Source organism: Cryptosporidium ubiquitum, assembly GCF_001865345.1.
Source record: "Cryptosporidium ubiquitum isolate 39726 chromosome Unknown contig_4, whole genome shotgun sequence".
Lineage (NCBI taxonomy): Eukaryota > Apicomplexa > Conoidasida > Eucoccidiorida > Cryptosporidiidae > Cryptosporidium > Cryptosporidium ubiquitum.
The window spans coordinates 802,020-822,755 of NW_021639820.1; the positions used below are offsets into that span (position 1 = coordinate 802,020).

Genomic DNA, 20,736 nt, shown 5'->3' on the forward strand with positions numbered 1-20,736 from the left:
TTTTTTTTCAATTCAACTTTATTTGAAAATAATATAATACTAAAAAACAAAAGTTAAAGTTATTACCATTATAATATACCCATTAAAATAGTATTTTTAACATTTAAATAATCATATTATTGACAGAATTACACCAATAATTCTTAAAACTTGATATATATTGAGCATTTGGCAATAAATTTTGGTTCATATAATGGTTGTTTTTGATTCCTTTCCTCCTTTACCTCCGATTTCAGAAATCAGAAATTTAATAAAAAATGATTCCTCACTTTTAAAACAAGAAAATCCAGAAAAATTTGACATAATACCAGAAAATAATGTTTTGATCCGCAACGACGATAGACAGTTTGAAGAACTAAGACCTATTACCATTCGTACTGGAGTTATTGAAAATGCAGATGGATCAGCCTATTTTTCAATTGGAGATACAAAGGTTTTATGTGGTATTTATGGCCCAAACCTATGCAAACAAAATCCAACTGAAGATGGACTGTCTGTTTCAGTGGAATATACCATTGGAAGTTTTTCTAGGGATTCTGCTTTAGTTAAAAGCAAATTAAATACTGATAACATAGAAATAAAATCTGATGAGAGGATTAAATCAATTCTTCTTGAAAAAGTTATAAGCTCAGTCATATGCCATGAAAAATACAAGAGAAGCAGTATTGACTGCTACTTTTATATTATAGACGATGATGGATCAGCCTTTTCTGCAGCAATCTCAGCTGCTTGCTTATCTCTATGTAATGCAAAAATTGAAATTATTGGACTTTTTTCAGCAACAAATATTATTGCAGTAAAGTCAAATTCTTTATATAATGGAAGAGGAGAAAACCATACTGAGGATGAATATTCAATGATTCTTGATCCAACATATAATGAAATTTCATGCCTTGGGGCAGATAACTACTCTACTTTGGAAATAGGTCTTTGTACAATTAGAAACCAAGTTGTATATTTGTCAGCGAATGGAAACTTTTTTAACGACCCAAAAAGAATTGAAGAAGGATTTTCTCTTGCAGAAGCTTCCTGTAGTGCTATTGTTGATGAAATTAAAGACCACTTAACTTCAGAATTTAATTCGATTGAAAATGACTCTTAATTTTCTTAGTTTTTATATCTTTAATTCATAGATTATTATTTCCTCAATTATTCGGCTTTTTGTTTTTTCTAAGTTGACTTCAATTTTTTTTTTTAACAATACACGTAATTATTAATTGCATGTGGATGACCGGTATAAGCAAGTAAACATATAAAATGCATGCAAACAACGGTATTTAGAAATTTGAAGGCGCAAATATGAGTGAAAATGAGTCTTAAGTGTAAAATAAACTTATTTCTCAGAAAATTTTGATTAGAAAATATAGAAATAAGAACTCATTAAAAATAAGAAGGAACATGTAGAGTAAACATAATAAAGTCTATATTAAGTTATTGAAAAAATACAGTTTAAATTTGGAATTCTAAAAGCAATCTTTTCTTGGTTAAAACTAAAACAATAATAAGTAAAAGATGTATAATAATTTGAAAAATATTTTCAACCAAAGGTAAAAATGACATTTACCCTATAAAATATTACCGCTGAAAGCTTTGATTGATATTTCAAATGCTATTTTTACGTTTTGAATAAAATATAGATAAATAACTTAAAGAAATTGTTCGAAATTGAAATACTAAATCCATGAATGGGTCTAATGATCAGTTTCTGATTTCCCTTGGAATTGAATCAAGTGCAAACAAGGTGGGAGTAGGGATAGTGACATCTAAAGGGGAAATTCTAGCAAATGAAAAAATGACTTATGTGGGACCACCTGTAAGTTTTACTAAAATGATGGTGATTTATTTCTATATTTAACTTTTAATAACTTGGATTAATTTTAGGGTTCGGGATTTTTACCCAGAGAAACTGCTGAATTTCATAAAAATAACATTTTACATTTGGTTAAGCTTGCTTTGGAAAAATCAGGATTAAATAAAAATTCAATTTCAATCATTTCATTTACACAGGGGCCAGGAATGGGTGCACCTTTAGCAGTTGGAGCCCTAGTTGCAAGAATGTTGAGTAGGCTTTGGAAGAAGCCTTTAATTGGTGTTAACCATTGCGTGGCACATATTGAAATGGGAAGACTTGTGACCAAAGTTGAAAATCCCATAGTACTTTATGCGTCAGGAGGGAATACCCAAATAATAGGTTATTCTAATAAAAGATACAAAATTTTAGGAGAAACTTTGGATATTGCAATTGGGAATTGCATTGACAGATTTGCAAGAATCATGAAACTTGAAAATTATCCTGCTGCAGGATACCATATTGAACAAATGGCGAAAAAAGGAAAAAATTTGATTTCACTACCTTATGTCGTTAAAGGTATGGATTTATCATTTTCCGGAATCCTGACATTCGGAGAAGAACTCATCTCAGAAAAACAAAAGGAACTCAAAAATAATGAACAAGAATTGCAATCTTTTTATCAAGATTTCTGCTTTTCTTTACAGGAAACTCTTTTTGCAATGTTAATTGAAGTTACTGAAAGAGCAATCAGTCTGTTGGACTCAGATTCAATACTATTAGTGGGAGGCGTGGGATGCAATTTAAGGTTAATCGAAATGATGGAACAAATGGCAGAGGACAGAGGAGCTATCGTATGTAGTATGGACGATAGTTATTGTATTGATAATGGAGCAATGATTGCTCATACAGGACTATTAGCATACATGAAGAATATTACTACAAAAATAGAAGATTCTGCGGTATCTCAAAGGTTTAGAACCGATCAGGTTGAGATATTATGGAGAAAGTAATCTAACAAAAACCTCATATTAAATGCCAAATGGCGCCAACTGTCAATTTTGATATTTCTAATTTTTAATTTAATGGAAATAGAAGGAAAAAACACCAAATTTTAATGGTACGGTTATAATGAAAAATTAATGAAATTTTGGATAATTAAGGATCACAGAAATGAACAATTTATGTTGGAGATGCACAATTAGAAAGACTTCATTCAATACTGAAGATTTTAAATTTGGAAGTAAAGATGCTGTTTCAGTTTACTCATCATCAATTAATGATCAAAAAAGATGCAATTGTTGCAAAGATCTACTACTAATTGATAACCAATCCAATTATTGTATTTTTAAGGTTCCAAATGAAGTTAAGAAAGCCAGGCGTAGACAATCTAATAAATTTATCGCAGTTCAAGACTCTGAGTCAGGTTCAATAAGTACTTATGCCATATACAAAAAAGACAATTTGAATGCTGAGAACAAATATGAACCCATTAAAGGATATTTGGGAGAAGTTTTTAGCGAAGTTTTAGCTGCTGCAGTTTCTTATAATAGTGGATTGAAAGTTACAGAAGCAGGGATTTCCATTGAATTAACTCCAGAGCTAAGGCTTAATTCAGATCAGGATATGTGCTTTAGCTTGAAAAGTTGCCTGAGAAACTTATTATTAAATCAAATACCCATTAGTGTGGATATGAATTTGGATATTCCCCAGAATCAAGTCCATTCTTTAAGGCTAAACCAAAACAGTGATTTGTATATAAAATTCGTTTTTTCAAGTAAAATGCCAGCAAATTTGGAACATTCTGAAGGATTTATGTTTTCTATTGTTGTCTCTTATGTGTGGAAGAACGTTTATTTACTAGGCCGTTATATAAAGCTCTCAAGAAGAATATCCCAATCGAAGTGGGGATTTTCAGATCAAGACAAAAACAAAATAATTGTTGACACTTCTATTGAAGAGATTCTTTCGAATTCCTTGAAAGAATTAATTCATTTTGAGAAATTTATATTTTCTTCATCTGGCAGAGAGGATGTTGATGTTAGGATGCTTGGAAAACATGCTAATGCGGTTTTTGACCGTGATCTCGATACATATAAAAGCGAATACAGTAATCAAAATAGAGATAACTGTTCTTCAAGACAAACCTATGACAAAGAATTAATAACACCAACAGGAAGACCCTTTGCAATAGAAATTGGTAATATTCTAAATCATCACTACTTATTTTACCCAAATAATGTCGAGTTTTTGGATTCAAAGCAACGCTTTAAATACTACTCGAAAGAAAGTTTTATTCAATTATTTAAAGATACCATCAAAGAGAAATCAAATTCTAGACTTGAAATTTCAGTCTTAAATTTCTCTGATTCTAATTCTGTTCAGAAAATGAATAAAGAAGTTAACGAAAAGCGAAAGTCATACCGTTGTATTTGTTACACATCTACTCCAATTTATAACAATGAACATTGCAAAATTTCAGAGAATCTTAAGTTTCCAATTCTCCTTAACCAAAGAACTCCTGTTCGAGTTTTACATCGAAGACCAAATATTGATAGGGATCGTAAAATATATGATTTAATGATTTTTCCTATCAATGAAAATTACTTTATTTTGGATTTATTAGCACAATCTGGCACATACATTAAGGAATTTGTAAATGGAGATCTTGGGAGAACTTCTCCAAGTCTAGGAGATTTGATTCGAGAATTTTTACCTGGAAAATGCTCTGATGAAGAAAAGCTAAATGTTATTATTGTTCAATTGGATGTATTGAATATTCACTAACTAGAGCATTCTTTAACTACTGATAAATGATTAAAATGAATTTCAAGATAACAAATTCATATCTCTTAATTACAGTAGAAAAAACTCCATTTTTCGTTCTTCCTAATTAGTTAGATATTATATAGATAGATTATTTTTAATTATTCTACTACTTATTCTCAGTATTTAACTTTGAGTTTTTACTGAGAATCTACAGGATTCCGAATTTTCTTTCTATGGGTAAATATATATATTCAAGATATATAGGCCAAATATTTCATATAATTTTAAGAGAACATAATTACGAGCTTGGCCCATTAATACATATTAATAAATACTTTGCATGCATTATAAATATAATCTATCTGCGAATGCTATGTATCTGCCTAAATGAAGTTTTTGGCCTGAGTTAAAAGAAAGATTTGGAGAAGAAACATAGACAGAGAGGAGCGAGGGTGGGAAAGAATAAATCAACACTATTCTCTCTGTTTCTCAATTTTACTCCGAGTGACTAATTAAAAAACAACTTCAAGTACTTTTTCCTTGGTACGAGGAAAAAGCAGCGCGCTCTTGCGCACCCGCGGTTAAGAGGAGCTACTGGGAATCGAACCCAGGCTACCGGAATCAAAATCCGGGGTCCTACCGCTAGACTATAGCTCCTTACATCGTAGAACCGGCTTTATAATGGCTTATTGTATATATGTGAAAATAAACAAAATTTGTGCAGAGTCTCATTTACAGATAAAACAAGTTAACTAAATATATTTACTAAATATAATCAAATGTAACAGTTAGCATAACTCAAATCAGTACCTTGGATAATTCAAGAAACTGAATAAGAAGTTTTGATTGGTCTACAAGTAACTTGACAGTACAAAGTTAAGAGAAAAACTTAGAGAAATTAACAAATAATTAACAATTACTATATAAAAGTGGATTAGATACCGTCTTTGAATTAATAGGAGTGAATCTAAACCAAAAAGGCATCCAAGGAGCAATTCCAAAGGAAGAAGAATCCAGAATAAGTACGTCAGCATGCGTCTTGATTTTTGTATGTGTGGGATTATAGAAAGGATTTATAAGCTCCTTATGGAAAATAGCACAGGAACTCAGAGACAGAAGTGGTTCACTTTGCCCACTTTCTAAGTTTTCTTTGGATTTATTTTGAATTGAGTATATGATTGCATCCCATAAAGAAACTGTGAGATCTCTAGAGTGAATACTGGATCTCTCATATTCATTGTCACAATGGAAATTCCCAAATAAACCATTGTTTAAGTGATCAGCAATAATAATCAATAGGTTTGGATGAAACTGGAATTCTGTTGGAAACTGAGTATAACATTGATAAACACAATCTAACCATTGGATGAATATTGGAGATCTCTCGGATTCTTTATCTAAACAAGATCCCTTGCCAGGAGTTCCAGATCTGGAATGAAATTTGTGCCCAGAAAGAATGAATTCTTTTTCTATAAGTGAAAGGAATCCTTTAATTGTTCTGTAATAAGGGTCTATACAAAGCATTGCAAGTGCAATTAGTTGTGAAGTCCTATCCCACCCATCACTACAGTGTACTAAAACTCCCTTTTCCCTAATTAGTTGGTCAACAATTTTATTTGAAGATGCGAGAATCATGCTAATTAGATCATACCATCCAGTCGAATCTATTTCTGAGATCAACTTTAAACCTACCAAATTCTCTGAGTTGTTCATTCTATTGAGAGAAGAAAGCACAGATTGAGCTTGAGCAGAAGTAATATTTTCTTGATTAAGTAAATCAATGGCCTTGTCAAAATTTGGATTAACAACTGGTAAATCCTGGCTGGAGAATTTTTGAATTACCAAAGCCATCTTATTCCAAGAATCGCGAACTTTGTGGATATTCTCAATATTCAGAAACTCTAATTTGCAGTGTTTATAGTAATCAATATTCTCAAATCCCGCTCCTGTTGCCTTATTAGCAAATGCATTCAGTTTTGGTCTAGCATCAAGTATTGAAAAAGGTCTTTCTTCTTGGGGGTCTCCATTATTTTTGTAAAAGCTAGAAAGGGTTGTGATCATTATCTCATCTTCAATGCATCTCTTAAAAGCAGATTTTGGTTGGCTAGATCTCCAAAGAGTACACTTTAAATCTGGATTTGTCCAACTTAAAATTGGGATTCTTCCTTTTGACCTGAATGCTGCTACTTTAATTAGCTGAGAGTCTGATATGCTTTCAGGTACCACCAATATCCTTGGGTAAGATGAACATAGCTCAAAGTTTTGGTTCACATTTGTGAATCTTAGAGGGAATCTTGAGACATTTCCATTCGAAAGATCTCCTGATATTGGAACTCCCTGCCTGCTGTATTCTTTAAAGATATCAAATTCAAAAATACCATTTAGAGAGGGAAATAATGGCAAACTTTCAAAATTCTCCTTAAAAATATATGAAAACAAGTTTCTTGGTAAAGTCTCATTCAAAGTATTTTGAATAATACTTTGAGTTAGCTTTTTATCCTGCTCAGAACTCATCACTAAAACTTGGATGGATCTCAAATCTTTGGTTGAAATATCCAATGTGTAAGTACAGCTTTTGGAATTCACATTACTTTGGTTGTTCTGGCAAATTCCTGGCCCACCTCCTATTGCCCCTAATGATCCTACCAGATTTAAGTTATTCCCAATATACTGTCCTGGTGCTACATTACTAATATTACCCTCCTGACAAGCTCCATTTTGCTCGTTATTACCTGCCACAGAGCTCACCCCAACATGAATTATTGAATTAATTGGAATATGAAGAAAACCTGATTTGTACATCCAAGATACTAAAAATCTTTTAATTATTGTTAATGCTCTGTTTTTAGCATTCTTTTGAAAAAGAGGAGCAAGAATGATCCTAAAGTTAGTCATGATTAAAGATCCAAAGATTGGGTCTGCCAAACCTTGAGCAGAAATTCCACATTCCTTATTAAATAAAACAAGCTTTTCTCCAGGAAACAGTGAAATATTCATATTTTTAGTTATGTTCTCTGCATCAGCCTCACAGATTTCTAGACTTGAATTTGAAACTGGCCCTTTATTCTGGTAAATCTTGGAAAGAATCTTTGACCATCTAGAGGGATCTTGTACTTTATGGCTAGTCCCATTACTCACTATGATGTTTGAGGTTGTCTCTCTTAGTGCGTTCTGTATCTGAGAACTAATGTTTTGGGTCACTGTATTTGCAAAAGAAAATAAACCTGAAACACTTGTGGTTGTTCTCAGATTTGAACTGGGTTTACTCATATTTGGATTGGGATTTCCGTCGTTACTACGGTCTTCTGGGACTATTTTTGGAGAAACCAATGAAGATTTAACCTCAACTGGTTTTTCTTGTGTGTTTGGGAATGGATTAAATAGTGAAAGATCTTCCAAAGTCTTATTAATTGACTTTTTATCCATATCAAAGTTCGGATACTGCAAATTCAAGCTTTGATCTCTCTCCTCAAAGCTATCATTCAAAGATGAAACCTGCTTATAAATTGAAAGAGGATCATTCCCAGCTTCCAATGACTGAAAACTTATTTCCTCACTCCCTCTATATACTGAGCTATATAATTTATCAGTAGAGTCATTTTCAGCATGAATACTACTTAATTCCTCATTCATCTCGGAAAAATTGCTCAAAACTTTAAACTCCAATATTAATTAATTGTTTTAAGAAAGCACTAAATAATTGAAAAAGTAATTGGATTTACCTTTTACCCAAATCTAAATTAACTTTTGAATTTTACAATCCCACTCAACTCACCATAAATCTCATTAAACAATATTTACAAACTCCAAGTTTCTTTAAATCATCCAGCTAACACTCCAATTAATGCCTTATATATTACGAGACCTATTTTCAATAAATCTATTGGTTAATTATTTATATAAATATTTTTTGGGTATTTTGGCGCCAAACTCCCCCACATTAATATATGATGAAAATATTTTCTATAATGGGAGAGAAAATGACATAAAAGCAAAAAAGTTATATACCGTTAATGACGTGTTAATTTTTTTTAAAAAATTATATTAAAAAAAAAATTAAATTATTAAAAAAGATTGTTTTAAAATAGAAGAAAGAGGAAGAGAAAAGGAAAGATGTTTAATGATTCATCTCCACAAGGTTGGTATAAGAACTTACCTCCTATTACGAGAAGCATCCTAACAATAACATTTTTTTCAACTTTGCTAATAACTTTTGGGATGCTGAATCCATGGTATATTATTTTTGACTGGGAATATATTTTTCGTAAGGCTCAGATCTGGAGATTTATTACAAGCTTCTTTTTTGTGGGACCATTCAGCTTAGGATGGGTTATGAGCCAATGGATGTTTACATCATTTTCATCAAAATTGGAGAAGAGTGGTTCAGTTGGCTCCACTTCAGGGTCTTATCTATACTTTATATTGATTTTAATGACGGCTATTAATGTAATAGGTACTGCTTTTGAGTACCCCACAGGAAGAAGAATTGGAGGTTCATCTTTGATTTTCAGTATTATTTATTATTGGAGTAAAAAGTTCCCAACTTCTCCAGTAAGTATTTGGGGGTTTACACTACAAGCTTATCAACTGCCTTATGCACTATTGTTTTTGGATGTTTTGACAGGTAACTCGTTGATAGACGACTTGATTGGGCTATTGGCTGGGCACTCTTACTACTACTTGAGAGATATTATATTTGAGAACAGCACAAACAACTTCCTTACAAGAACTCCAAAGCAAGTTGACAGCTTTGTTGACTATTCTTCTTTTTTGATTAAGAAATACATTTATGACTTTTCAGCTTTAAATGGTCATCCCAACGTAATTAATTACCCTAATCCAAACGCCAACAGAAGTGAATCCTTCTTCAATCCATTAACTGGAAATTCTTCTCAGCCCAGAGCCTTTTCTGGAAGAGGATTTAGGCTGGGTTCGGACTAAACTCCGGAAGGTTGGGTTCGAAAGACATAGGTTTGTAGTAATCATAGTTTGATTTTTTTCTTTATTTTATCTCCAATAGTTTATAAATCCTATATAATTTCTCATAATATCCTAGATATATATATATATATAGTCATTTTAACCTAAGGTAGTGCCAGAATTTAAGAAAAGAGGGAATGAAAAAAGAGCAAAAAGAAAACAAAACTTTTTCTAAATAATTGTTAAGTTGCCATTAGAAAGTTGTAATCTTGCCTTGAAAAGTAATAATATTGATATATAAATAATTCAATAAATTTGGGTCCTTAATAGGAGAACTAATAGACTCCACAAAACTGGTTGACTTTTTTCTCTTTCTTTATTATATAGCCTTAGTGGCTTTTTCATATAAAACGTCAACAACATTGGAAAGATTGTCGAATGTAGAAATCAACTCTGGAATCATCAAACTTGAGTTCTGATTCTCATCAAAAATAGTGAGAACTTCGCTCCTTTGATCAATATTTCCTTGTATTGTTTTGTTCAAAATCATATCAATAATCTTAGAGTAAACTCTTTTGGAAGGAAGGTTTAGGAATTTAGCGAGCTGAGAAATTTCAATGTGAGAATAAGATTCCAAAATCCTTAAAATATTCTGTTCCATTAAACTCTCATACAAATCATTAATGTGTTTGTGAACGACCATATCACTACTCAGCTCAATCTCATAAGTTTTCAAAACATCCTCAAACATACTTAAAGATCTATTTTCGCAGCATGATGCAACCATCTTCAAAGCTTCAACTTCTCTCATTTGGAACTTAACTTTATTTTTTCCAGAAAGTAAAGAAGCCAAGTTATTGGTTTGTTGGGACATGATCTTTGATAGTAGCATATACTTTAGTGATTGTAGTGCTCTTTCATCATTAGCAATATTAAATGCTTCAAAAGCTTCATAAAAGTATGAAAATGATGTCTTAAAATCTCCTTCATCAGCAAGAATAATACCAGATTGGAGATCTATATCTGCCTGCAACAAAGGAGGGCAGTGAATAGAGTTAGCATTGGTTCTGGCAGCAGTCAAAGCTGCTTTAGACTTGGGTAAGTTTCGAATTCTATACTCCAATTTGCTTTCTATCAAGTAAACTTCAACTAATAAAATTTTATCATCGACCTTTTTAATTTCTTTAATCAATTTTTCAATATAGTCCAAGCCTTTAACAAATTGATTGGAATTCAAGTATACCATTGCCAGACGAGCAGTAATTCTATGTCTCAAAAATGTACGCTTTTCTTCTAAACACCACTCAATACAATCTAAGCATAGCTGTTCCTGTAACATCTCAGTATCTGGAATTTTAGACATCATGTCCATTAAATTTCGAATAATTTTTGCAACCCTAGCTTTTGGTAGGCCACCTATTATTGGCCTAATAGCCTCGATAAATTCTTTTAATTCCTTTGCCATACCTTTTTTCATATATATCTCTCCTAACATATATATTGCCTGTTCTTGAATCTTGGCCCCATCTTCTATTTCACTTAAGTTGTCCTTATTAATCAACTCGATTAGTATTGAAATGGATGATTTGAAATCACTCTCAGTAAGAGACTTGGCCTTCTCGAAATCTTTCTTAATGCTTGCTTCCATTATTACTGCTCAATCCCTGGTTTAAGTTTTCATAAAAAGGGGGGCTGCTATTTGAATTGAAGATTGAATCACTCACACGTTTTTATTTTTCTGATTGCCTCCAGATCTGTTTAACTTGAAGAAATAATTTTGATGTGTATAAAATTTTTAATTTTCAAAAAAATTGTTGTTAATATTAATTTCTATTTTTCTCTTTTTTTTTGCCTCTATTATTTATATACCCATATTTATTCTCAGTGAATTTTATTGGCTTAAGATGCATATTGGGCGCGCCAAAACAAACCCCACGTAATAAATAAATGTACTGTTCTCTGAATATTGAAAATAGATTAACATGCTTAGATTATGAGAATATTGTTGTTTTAATTTTCCAGGATAATTTGATGTAAAATGCAGCTCTTTTTTGTAGAATACTTGGGGTGAAAGTATGCTTTAAGAGTTTTTTTAATAATTTGAACTTGATTAAATATGAAATATCAAAGTAGAAAGGAAAACCATGGGGAAAACAAGGAAAGTGGAGATAAACAATCCTCGTCATTGATCGACTCTTTAAGAGTTCAAATTAGCAAAGTTTCAGCCTTGAATAGATTTCGGTTTATTAATGGTAATAAAAAGCCATTTGAAAGTGAAAATGAGGTTCAAATTGGTGATATTGCTGATAAAATTCGCAATAAGATCTCAATAAATAGGTTAAGTAAAAGTCCAGAGCTAGATTCTATAGATGGAAACCATTCTGAACATATTGGAGACTCATATTCACCATTTAGGAAAAGAAATAAAAACTCTGAAAGATCTTTGCTGCAAGATAAAATGACAAATTTTGCGCAATCTAGATCAGAACTTGAGAACCTTTTACTTTATAACATTAACAAGCTTCGTCGTGAACAAATAAAGCTGAGAAATTACCAATTAAATAAGAATAATACTCAAGATGAGAATGAGATTTTATTTCCAAATATTTACACACCACTTTCATCTATGAAATTCATGAATATCCAAGAGCTATATTTGTTTCTTTCATTGTTTTACCAAAATGGTCAGGCTGAGCAAACTTTAGCCAATTTGAATAATCTTCAGATTATATTTTTTACGCCTGAAAGTACTTCAACTTCAAATTCCTCGACTATTATTACGGGAAGATACACTAAAATATTAGATGACGAATATTTGTTTTTAAACAATGCATCCGCTTCAAAATTTATTCTGAATTCCACAAAGTAAGTTGCATTTCCATATTTCATTATACTAGTTTAAAATTCGAATTTAACTTGACCTCCATAACTACAGGTGGCGAAAAGTTTCAAAGATTATAGAATCCGACAATATCCAGGATTTTTCAACTGTGGTCTTCATATTCATTAATCCAAATTTAATCCAAACAAATGAATGCTCATTTATTTCATCGGGCCTTTTTTTTATTTGCAATTTTACACACCTCTTAACTTGTTTTGTTAGCAAGTAAACTAAAAAAAATCCTCATTTTTTACCTTAAATTATTCTTTAAAATTATTCACTAATTTTGATTTTTTTCCTTGTATTTAATTATTGATATTGTCTTTATCATTGAAATGTTTTATCCACATGTGATTTGTTCACACAAACGCCGGTACTAAATCATTGATGACATGCAAAACCATTTTTAAAATTTTTGCATGTGGAAGTTGTCATACCGGTATACAAAATTGCATTTATGTGTGTAAAAATTGCATGTAAGTAGCAGAGGAGTATAAGTGAGAAGAGTGGGGGCATTTAATTATTAGAAAATATATTATTGAGAATGAGACAAAAATAATATAAGATTCAAAACAAAAACATGCTCATTATTATCTAAAAAATTGATAAGAAGTTAGAATAAAGCTACAACTGTTATTTTCAATAAACTAGTCCAAATTAAAAAGATTATTGGCAATTGGATAAATATTTAATTAGAACAACTTCCAGAGTGCAATAATATAATAAAACATAGTATTTAGTTTTAAAAAAAGATTGGGAGATTAAAAAAATAATCATTTTGGCATAGTTTAATATTTCAAACAGGAATCAAATGGGATTAATCAATTTATAATATTTACATCGTAATAAACCAGGTATAATTTTTTTCCTTATTTTAAAATGAAAAGTAATTTAATATTTTGTACTGGGCGGGAAACTACAACACATTAATTAAAGTTTAAGCTTGACATTTAGCAGAGGAAAAGTTTAAATAGTGTTAAAAAAAGAAAAAAGTCAGAAATTCGTTTATTTCAAAATTAAACATGGAAATGGAAATAGATTCAAATATCTCTGATGAAGAATATGTTGGTATGGATGATGATCCAGTATTAATAGTTTCTGGAGATGACCTTGACAGGTAGGTTCAAAATAATATTGTTGACATTTCAATGATGTAAAACTTGATTAAAATAAAACTTTTAGAGACGAAGAAGACGAAGAAATGCCACTTTTTGACGTATCTGATGAGTCGTCAGCTACAATCTTATCAATTGACTCACCGATTTGTTGTCTAGATATAGATCCTACAAGAAGAGGTAGAATATTATACGGAGGGTGCGACGATAAAGCATATTTATCCAACCTACCAGTAAATCCTATGGATGCTAATAACCTTATGGTTGAAAAAATTAACTTAGGTTTTGAAAAGTTATTTGAAGGCCATACAGACACCGTTTCATGTGTTTCTTATTCAGTAGATGGAAAATATTTTGCAACAGGAGGTTGTGATGGAACTGTAAGAGTTTATGGAAACGAGGCTTCAAATGAAGGTCAGCTAATTTCAATTTTAGAGGGTCCATCTGATGAGTTGGAATTTATACGGTGGCATCCTCGTGGACCGTGTATACTTGGAGGTGGAGTAGATGGAACAGGATGGCTCTGGATGGTTTCAGATGGAAGAGTATTATCTGTATTGTCAGGCCACGGGGATAGTATTACATGTGGTGATTTTAGTAATGAAGGTAAAATAGCGTGTACAGGATCTCTAGATGGAAGTGTAATCATATGGAATCCAAAAAATGGAGAAAGCTTGCACAAAATTACAAGAAATAGCTTTGTAGAAAATAATACCGGAGATTCATCATATTTGGATGAATTGGGTATAGTTTCAATGAGAAGTCATAAAAAAAATCCATTGCTAGCTGTTGGTCTCACTAATGGTCTATTTTCTTTAATCCAATCTGAGACTGGTAAAATTCTAAGCTTAAATAAAAGACACAATAATTCTCTAGACTGTATTGAATTCATCAATAATATGGAAGATCCTTTATTGGCCACAGGTGATATGAATGGAGAACTAATTATTTGGAATTACGAGTACAATAGAGAAAACTTTGCAATGAAGAACAATGAATTGGAGCATTCCAATGGAGTATTACCTGGTATTACTAGTATTAGTTGGGGAGGGGATAGAAACAATACTTTAATAGCAACTGGTTGTTTGGACGGGACTATTAGATTATGGGATTACAGAACAGGAGAAAATGTCAGAATTCTAAAAGGGCATAAAAGTGGAATATTATCTATGAAAATTGTAGAATTTGGATTTCAAGGAAACAATGTTTTAAGAATGGTATCTACAGGGGACGATGGAAGATGCTTATTATGGGATGTAAGAATGTAGTTAAGAAAAAAAAAATTTTCAAAATAATATTAATATCAATAATAGTAATAATGAATAAATTCAGTCTATATTCGCTAACAAATGATTTTTAATACGTCCTGAAGAGCCTTTGTATATTGGTTTAAAGCCTGGACAATATCATCATCTGCAGCTTCTCTATTCTGAGATTCCTTTGCAATATCATTTTTGATGTGAGCAATTTCCTCAAGTACAAAATTTTGGAATTTATCTTGAGTCTTTTCAATTTTGTCCTTAAGTTGGTTAAAATTATCATTAATGGAACTCAAAACTATCTCCTTATTATTAACTTCTCTGCTAATTTCCTCCTCTACATGGTTTTCAAGCTCTTTCAAGAACAGCTTCATTTGCTCCTCTTTTTCTTCTGCTATATTATATTCTCTTTCGGCAATTGACTTGGCATTCATTATTTCATTTACAAGACTTTGGTGCTTATGTTCAAATTCTTCAATAATCTGTGATCTATCACTAGCCATTTCCTTCTCAATTATAGACAACCTTTCATCTAAACTTTTGCAAGCTATTGAAAGTTGATCCAGTTTTCCAGAAAACACATCTTCCAATCTTTGTTGAATTGATGACATTTGTTCTTCAAAATTTCTTTTCATATTAGATTGGGCCTCATTCCTTTGTTGGTTCTCTGTTTCTATGGCTTTTTTTAATTTCATTGTATTCTCCTTGAGTACTTGAAGCCTGCTCTCCTCGTACTCCCTTTTTTGCCGAGTGTCATTTCTTAATTGTTTCTCCAGCCCAAGCAACTGACCTTGAATCTGTCCAAGCTTCTGTTTTGTTGAAAGAGGAAGAGATGAATGACTCATTAAAGGAGCAGGAGAATGGAGAAGCCCGCTACTACTTGTTTCTGTGACAACTATTGGACTCAAACTGGTTGTAGTAATCGAAGAATTACTATTTGAATTTAAATTACTGATTACACCTCCTAATTGCTGAGAAAACAAAGCACTCAGAGATCCATCTTTTCTACCAAGTGAGCTTTTCAAATTCGTGTGATTTTGTTTCACACTCCTATTTGAAAGGCTTAATTGCAAATTTTTTGGAGATAATGGCGATGATACTACTTGGTTATTTAACCCTGAAAGATTAAGATTCTCATTATTTGCAACTTCATCAAGGCTTGTTGTAATATCTAAGTTAGACTTTACTTCGCCTGGAGGAGCTACCACTCCTTCTGTTGATATTGTTAAAGATGACTTATTAATCAAATCCATTATTTCTTCCTTCAACATACTTAAAAACTTCAATCAATCAACCAATCCTATTTTATAGTTCATGCAAATGACACACTAAGTGCATCACAATTTATTAAACTTTCCGGAACCTCAAGATAAATATTATTCTTTAATTCCTACTTTAAAGTTATTATAACACAATGTGAATTCGAATTAATTGGATCTATTCGTACTAACTACTTAACCAAATACAAAAAATATTTCAATAATGACTTTTTCAGCTCTTATCTTATTCACTTATTACTATTCCATCCTTCTATCCCAGCAATATTGAAGAAACTAAATTTAAAGCAAGGATTTGTTTTTTACATTAATTTTTCTGGCTAAGCCATTATATTTCAATTACAAACTATGGCGCCTAACTCACAAACATACAAGAAGAATAAATTTATTAAAAATTAATATATAATACTAAATAATAACAGATTCAAGAATCTCAGCTTAAAAATGAGTTCATCTGTCAAATAGAAACTGAATCTATATGTTTATTTCTCATCCAATTGAGGAACTGAGCATTGATAATTCCAAATGACCATTATATTACTTCCTATTTACTTTCTTTCTCAGCCAAAAATAATTGATTTCAAGATCCAAGTTGCCGCCAAAAGGCGCCACTTCGGCAAAATTATGCATGGTACCTATAATTAACAGAATGGTTTACTTTTTTTTCTTGAAAAACAATTCTTTGTGATAACTTTTTGAAAGAATATATTCATTACTTTTTTAAAAGACAGACACAAGATATAATAAAAATCAAAAGTGCAATGGCGCATGTTATAGCTAAAATCATCTTACTATCGAAGATGTTATTTTTCTGTTCTGCTGAAACCATTGCATTAAAGTCAATATATCCCGCATTGTGAAGCTTTGAATAATCTTCCTCACTTCCTAATGGAGAAAAGTTTTGGGAGTGATCATACTGGTCATTTTCTTTATTCTTGACTTTTCGGATGTTCTTTTTTTTGGTCTTAGACTTTATTTTGTGTTCGTTATTTTCATCAATTTCATCATCATTTGTTTCAACACTTTGCAATATTTCCAGTTCTGGAATATGGGGGACTGGAGGAGGTGGTGGTAATTCCTGTAAATTATAGTTAATAATTGGCTAAAGATAATTCAATTTGTATCAACTTACCGATAAATGGGCCTGAGAAGTTATTCTATATATTTCTTTAAGTCTGGTAGTACATGTGGCACATCTAATTTCTTCTGAAAGGTCTACTGGTCTTTCACCATTGTAGTTCTTTTCATCTAGAAGAAATCTTATTTGGTTGCTTAAATGCTTCCAGAGTAAGTCGATCAAATTTACAGATTCAGCTCTAACTGATAAGTGGATAACATTTTCTTTGGAAGAATCTCTTGCATGGAGAAGGTGTTGTATTCCGTAAATCTTCCTATTAATAAGCTCTTTGGTTGCATAGAAAAACCCATTTCTGATGATTGCAGTCAATAATGTATCAATTTTCTAAATTCAAATTCAAATAAAATAAATAAATCTGAGATTTTTTTTTCATAGTTAACTTACTTTGACAGTACATGTATAAAATAGTGTACCAATAAATTGGGTTGGGATTTCCTGCATTATATTGTCCATGTTTTCTATTGCAGACCTTGCCTTGTCTTCAAGGTCATTTTCATGTTTTGGATTCTCAAGACAATCTATTAGCTCAAAATATCCAACGACTGAAGGTGGAGTTTCTTGCATAGTCTGGCTAAGGTAGTTGGCTATATCGTAACCTAAAGAAAGAGATAAACATGAAATATATTTTTAAATATTAAAACTTACAAGAACTTCTCAAACTCGTATTAATTTCACTGAAAACCTCTCCCTTTCTATCTTCTGGAAAACTTTGAATTTGTCTTAGAAATAAAACTTGGAATAAAATAAACCAGAATAGATAATAATTATAAGGTATATAAGAAAAGATGCATTTTTTTCTCCACATCTCTGCTTATTTTTTTCCTTCTAATCTACCAATTCTAGTAATATCTCAATTTAGATTTTTTGGATTCTCATATATACATTAAAGTCAAACTTCTTTTTCAAATTAAAGTTGTTTTATCTTTACCTGAAAAATAAAACACACATAATCAAAAATTTTTCTCCATTATTTTTAAATTGTTATTTTTTAAAGTTGCACACACACAAAATTTTTTAATCTGATTAGGGAAAGGCGGGAAGATGCATTTTCGTGATCAGGTACCGAATTAAATATTAAAAAAAAAAAATAATACATAAAAAAAAAGAATACTGGATAAAAATAAATTTAGTAGAATCTCATGGCTATAATGTTAATAATAAAAGTTTAAATTAAATTTAAATAACAAATAAGATTTAAATAATTTTGTGAATTAACATAAATTCTTTTAAGTCATTTTTTTTGCTTTGATTGAATAAAACATTCCAAGAACTGTTATTTACATTTTCTAACTTAAACTTTAGTTGCAAACCAAATGAGCAAAAGAACTACGGTAAATACGACACAAAAGATGATAATTGACCAAAATAGAACTTTTTCAAGAAAGCTTTTTGGTTTTGTGTTTTGTTCCTCTTCACTTTTTTCGGAGTTAAGGATTTTGTTATTTTCAATTTCACTTTGTTCTTCATGGGGAATTTTTTTCTCAAAGTCATTTTCTACAGAATTTTCAGTTCCATCATCTACCATTTCTCCTTGTATATCTTGGAGTTCTTGATGGTGGTGACTATGATCAACATGTTCATACTTAATAACTTCGTCATCGAGAATACTTTCAGAAAGTTCCACTGGATTGTGAGGCTGTATTTTCTGATTTTTACGTGCATGCAACATTTCTTCCTTCTTATCATTATAGTCCTTTCTTTTAGCACGGAGATTTTTCTGTACAGACGCTTTAGATAATTCTTCTTTAGAATAACTATCAATAATATGGCTAACTTCCCTTCCCTTCTCAAGAGCTGTTTGAACCGCATCATAATCAGAAGAGCTCATTTTTAAAACAGGCTTGCAGAACAATGCAGCAGATTCGGTCATAATTCTCTGTTTTCTTTTTTCCTCCATGACAGCCTCTGGATCAAGTTTCTTAACAAAGTTTGACATAGTTCTGTAAGTATTTTTCAGTCTTCTAATAATACTGGGACGTCTCTCGTCAACTGCAACATCCAAAGGAGTCTGGTTAGAGTCGTTTCTCTCTTCTAAAGCCATTTTAATTTCGATAGGATCTTTTATTAATCTCAAAACAAAGTCAACAACCTGCAAACTATTAGATTTTGCTGCAAGATGCAGAGGATTGTTACCAGCAGAATCGTAATAATGGCCATACTTAACACATCCCCACATTTTATGAGCAATTGGGTGAAGTAAAGATGAAAGATATCCATACTCTATCAGCTTTTGGTAAACTGATCTTCCATGATCCTTATCGGCTTCACAAACATACAATGCTAAAGCCTCCTGAGGATTAATTCCTTCTGCAGCGGGATCTTTAAGAACATCGAAAGCCGCAGTAATAGTCTTTTCAGCTTGAATATTTGTCATGGACTTTAGAGTTGTAATTTCACCAAAAATGATCTTAAAAGCTGCTTGAGATGATGTTCCAATTAAATCCTTATTCCACTCAAACTTTTCTATGACATCAGAACATGTTGGAGTTGGCAAGTATTTTGATGATTTGGATTCTTGGCCGTCATCCGAGCTTCTTTTTCTCCCAAATTGTGTTTGCAATGGCCTAGTTTGTGGCTCACTGCTAAAAGACCTTGTTGGTTGTACTACTCCTAACAATACATCGAGAGTTGTTGGTACAACGTGGCCAATAGCATCTCCTGAAATACCATCCTTTATAGAGTCTGAGGCCTTTTGTACATCTGGATCTACAGACGGCATTACATCCTTAACTATATCGTCATCATCTTTTGAAACTTCGTCTTGATTTTGGTCTGATAAAGCTGGAACTATTGATTGCTCTGGTGAAATCTCTGACTTTTTCTGGTTATCACTTAAAACAAAATCTCCCGATAAAGATGCTGCTCCACTTTCTTCGTCTGGAAGCTTATTACTCTGATTTGAACTCTGTTCTATGTTGGTATCTTGACCTTCGCTTTGATTTATTGGAATCTCCTCGCCTTTATTTTCAAATGATTTTTGATCTCCTTTTGTCTCACTTTCAGAAGCGTCTCCTTCGGAACTTAATTCACCGGAGCCTTCTTCATCCTCATCAGCATACGTACTTTGAACAGAGTGTTCGTTTTTAGAGTTATTCTTATCAGATTTACCTAAATATGAGCTTGAACTTGAATCTTCGGGTCTGCTACCTTCATTTTCTTCATAAGAAGATTCTGAACTTGACTGGTTTACAACATCTGTCGCAAATCTCCCATTTTGTGCCAACTTTATAAGCACAATACTCAAAAATAATATGACGTATTGTAATCTCATCCTTATTTATATATTTTATTTCTTCCAGAAATATTAATTCTGAAACTTAATTTTCAGAATTCCTTTCTGATTTGATATTATTTGAACCAAAATGCTATATATTTAATTTCTAAGCTTAATTGAAGTCGAAATCTCCTGTTACAGAAACTTCCCCTCCTTGTTGCCTTATTAAAATATTATATTAAACCTTCAATTCACTCAACCGTCCACTTTACAATTAAATATATTAAAAACTTTAAAACCAGTTTGCTTTAAAGTGCATTAAAAAAGATTTGTTTCCTGATTAATTGTAGCTGTGAATATTTATGGCTTTTATG

General features: G+C 31.6%; 11 protein-coding genes across 11 annotated transcripts; 6 read left to right on the top strand and 5 right to left on the bottom strand.

Moving 5' to 3' along the window:
• Positions 1–193: 193 nt before the first annotated feature.
• On the top strand, positions 194–1,102 carry cubi_02483 (uncharacterized protein; the record flags this gene model as incomplete). Its single annotated transcript, XM_029019494.1, has 1 exon — positions 194–1,102. The coding sequence occupies one exon, from the start codon at positions 194–196 to the stop codon at positions 1,100–1,102; it is 909 nt and encodes a 302-aa protein (XP_028874615.1).
• A 579-nt stretch (positions 1,103–1,681) lies between these two features.
• Positions 1,682–2,802, top strand: cubi_02484 (endopeptidase; the record flags this gene model as incomplete). Its single annotated transcript, XM_029019495.1, has 2 exons — positions 1,682–1,813; positions 1,882–2,802. 2 exons carry the CDS (start codon positions 1,682–1,684, stop codon positions 2,800–2,802), a joined length of 1,053 nt encoding a protein of 350 aa, XP_028874616.1.
• A 160-nt stretch (positions 2,803–2,962) lies between these two features.
• On the top strand, positions 2,963–4,576 carry cubi_02485 (pseudouridylate synthase; the record flags this gene model as incomplete). Its single annotated transcript, XM_029019496.1, has 1 exon — positions 2,963–4,576. One exon carries the CDS (start codon positions 2,963–2,965, stop codon positions 4,574–4,576), a length of 1,614 nt encoding a protein of 537 aa, XP_028874617.1.
• Positions 4,577–5,467: 891 nt separating this feature from the next.
• Positions 5,468–8,191, bottom strand: cubi_02486 (myotubularin related protein; the record flags this gene model as incomplete). Its single annotated transcript, XM_029019497.1, has 1 exon — positions 5,468–8,191. One exon carries the CDS (start codon positions 8,189–8,191, stop codon positions 5,468–5,470), a length of 2,724 nt encoding a protein of 907 aa, XP_028874618.1.
• A 480-nt stretch (positions 8,192–8,671) lies between these two features.
• cubi_02487 (uncharacterized protein) lies at positions 8,672–9,499 on the top strand (the record flags this gene model as incomplete). The annotated part of the gene is made up of 1 exon (XM_029019498.1): positions 8,672–9,499. The coding sequence occupies one exon, from the start codon at positions 8,672–8,674 to the stop codon at positions 9,497–9,499; it is 828 nt and encodes a 275-aa protein (XP_028874619.1).
• A 358-nt stretch (positions 9,500–9,857) lies between these two features.
• cubi_02488 (26s proteasome regulatory subunit Rpn6-like PINT domain-containing protein) lies at positions 9,858–11,126 on the bottom strand (the record flags this gene model as incomplete). Its single annotated transcript, XM_029019499.1, has 1 exon — positions 9,858–11,126. One exon carries the CDS (start codon positions 11,124–11,126, stop codon positions 9,858–9,860), a length of 1,269 nt encoding a protein of 422 aa, XP_028874620.1.
• A 468-nt stretch (positions 11,127–11,594) lies between these two features.
• On the top strand, positions 11,595–12,488 carry cubi_02489 (uncharacterized protein; the record flags this gene model as incomplete). The annotated part of the gene is made up of 2 exons (XM_029019500.1): positions 11,595–12,343; positions 12,425–12,488. The coding sequence occupies 2 exons, from the start codon at positions 11,595–11,597 to the stop codon at positions 12,486–12,488; spliced, it is 813 nt and encodes a 270-aa protein (XP_028874621.1).
• An 893-nt stretch (positions 12,489–13,381) lies between these two features.
• cubi_02490 (WD-40 repeat protein) lies at positions 13,382–14,742 on the top strand (the record flags this gene model as incomplete). The annotated part of the gene is made up of 2 exons (XM_029019501.1): positions 13,382–13,476; positions 13,542–14,742. The coding sequence occupies 2 exons, from the start codon at positions 13,382–13,384 to the stop codon at positions 14,740–14,742; spliced, it is 1,296 nt and encodes a 431-aa protein (XP_028874622.1).
• Positions 14,743–14,816: 74 nt separating this feature from the next.
• Positions 14,817–16,004, bottom strand: cubi_02491 (uncharacterized protein; the record flags this gene model as incomplete). The annotated part of the gene is made up of 1 exon (XM_029019502.1): positions 14,817–16,004. The coding sequence occupies one exon, from the start codon at positions 16,002–16,004 to the stop codon at positions 14,817–14,819; it is 1,188 nt and encodes a 395-aa protein (XP_028874623.1).
• Positions 16,005–16,722: 718 nt separating this feature from the next.
• Positions 16,723–17,953, bottom strand: cubi_02492 (uncharacterized protein; the record flags this gene model as incomplete). Its single annotated transcript, XM_029019503.1, has 4 exons — positions 16,723–17,088; positions 17,143–17,472; positions 17,533–17,744; positions 17,794–17,953. 4 exons carry the CDS (start codon positions 17,951–17,953, stop codon positions 16,723–16,725), a joined length of 1,068 nt encoding a protein of 355 aa, XP_028874624.1.
• Positions 17,954–18,439: 486 nt separating this feature from the next.
• Positions 18,440–20,419, bottom strand: cubi_02493 (uncharacterized protein; the record flags this gene model as incomplete). The annotated part of the gene is made up of 1 exon (XM_029019504.1): positions 18,440–20,419. The coding sequence occupies one exon, from the start codon at positions 20,417–20,419 to the stop codon at positions 18,440–18,442; it is 1,980 nt and encodes a 659-aa protein (XP_028874625.1).
• Positions 20,420–20,736: the final 317 nt, after the last annotated feature.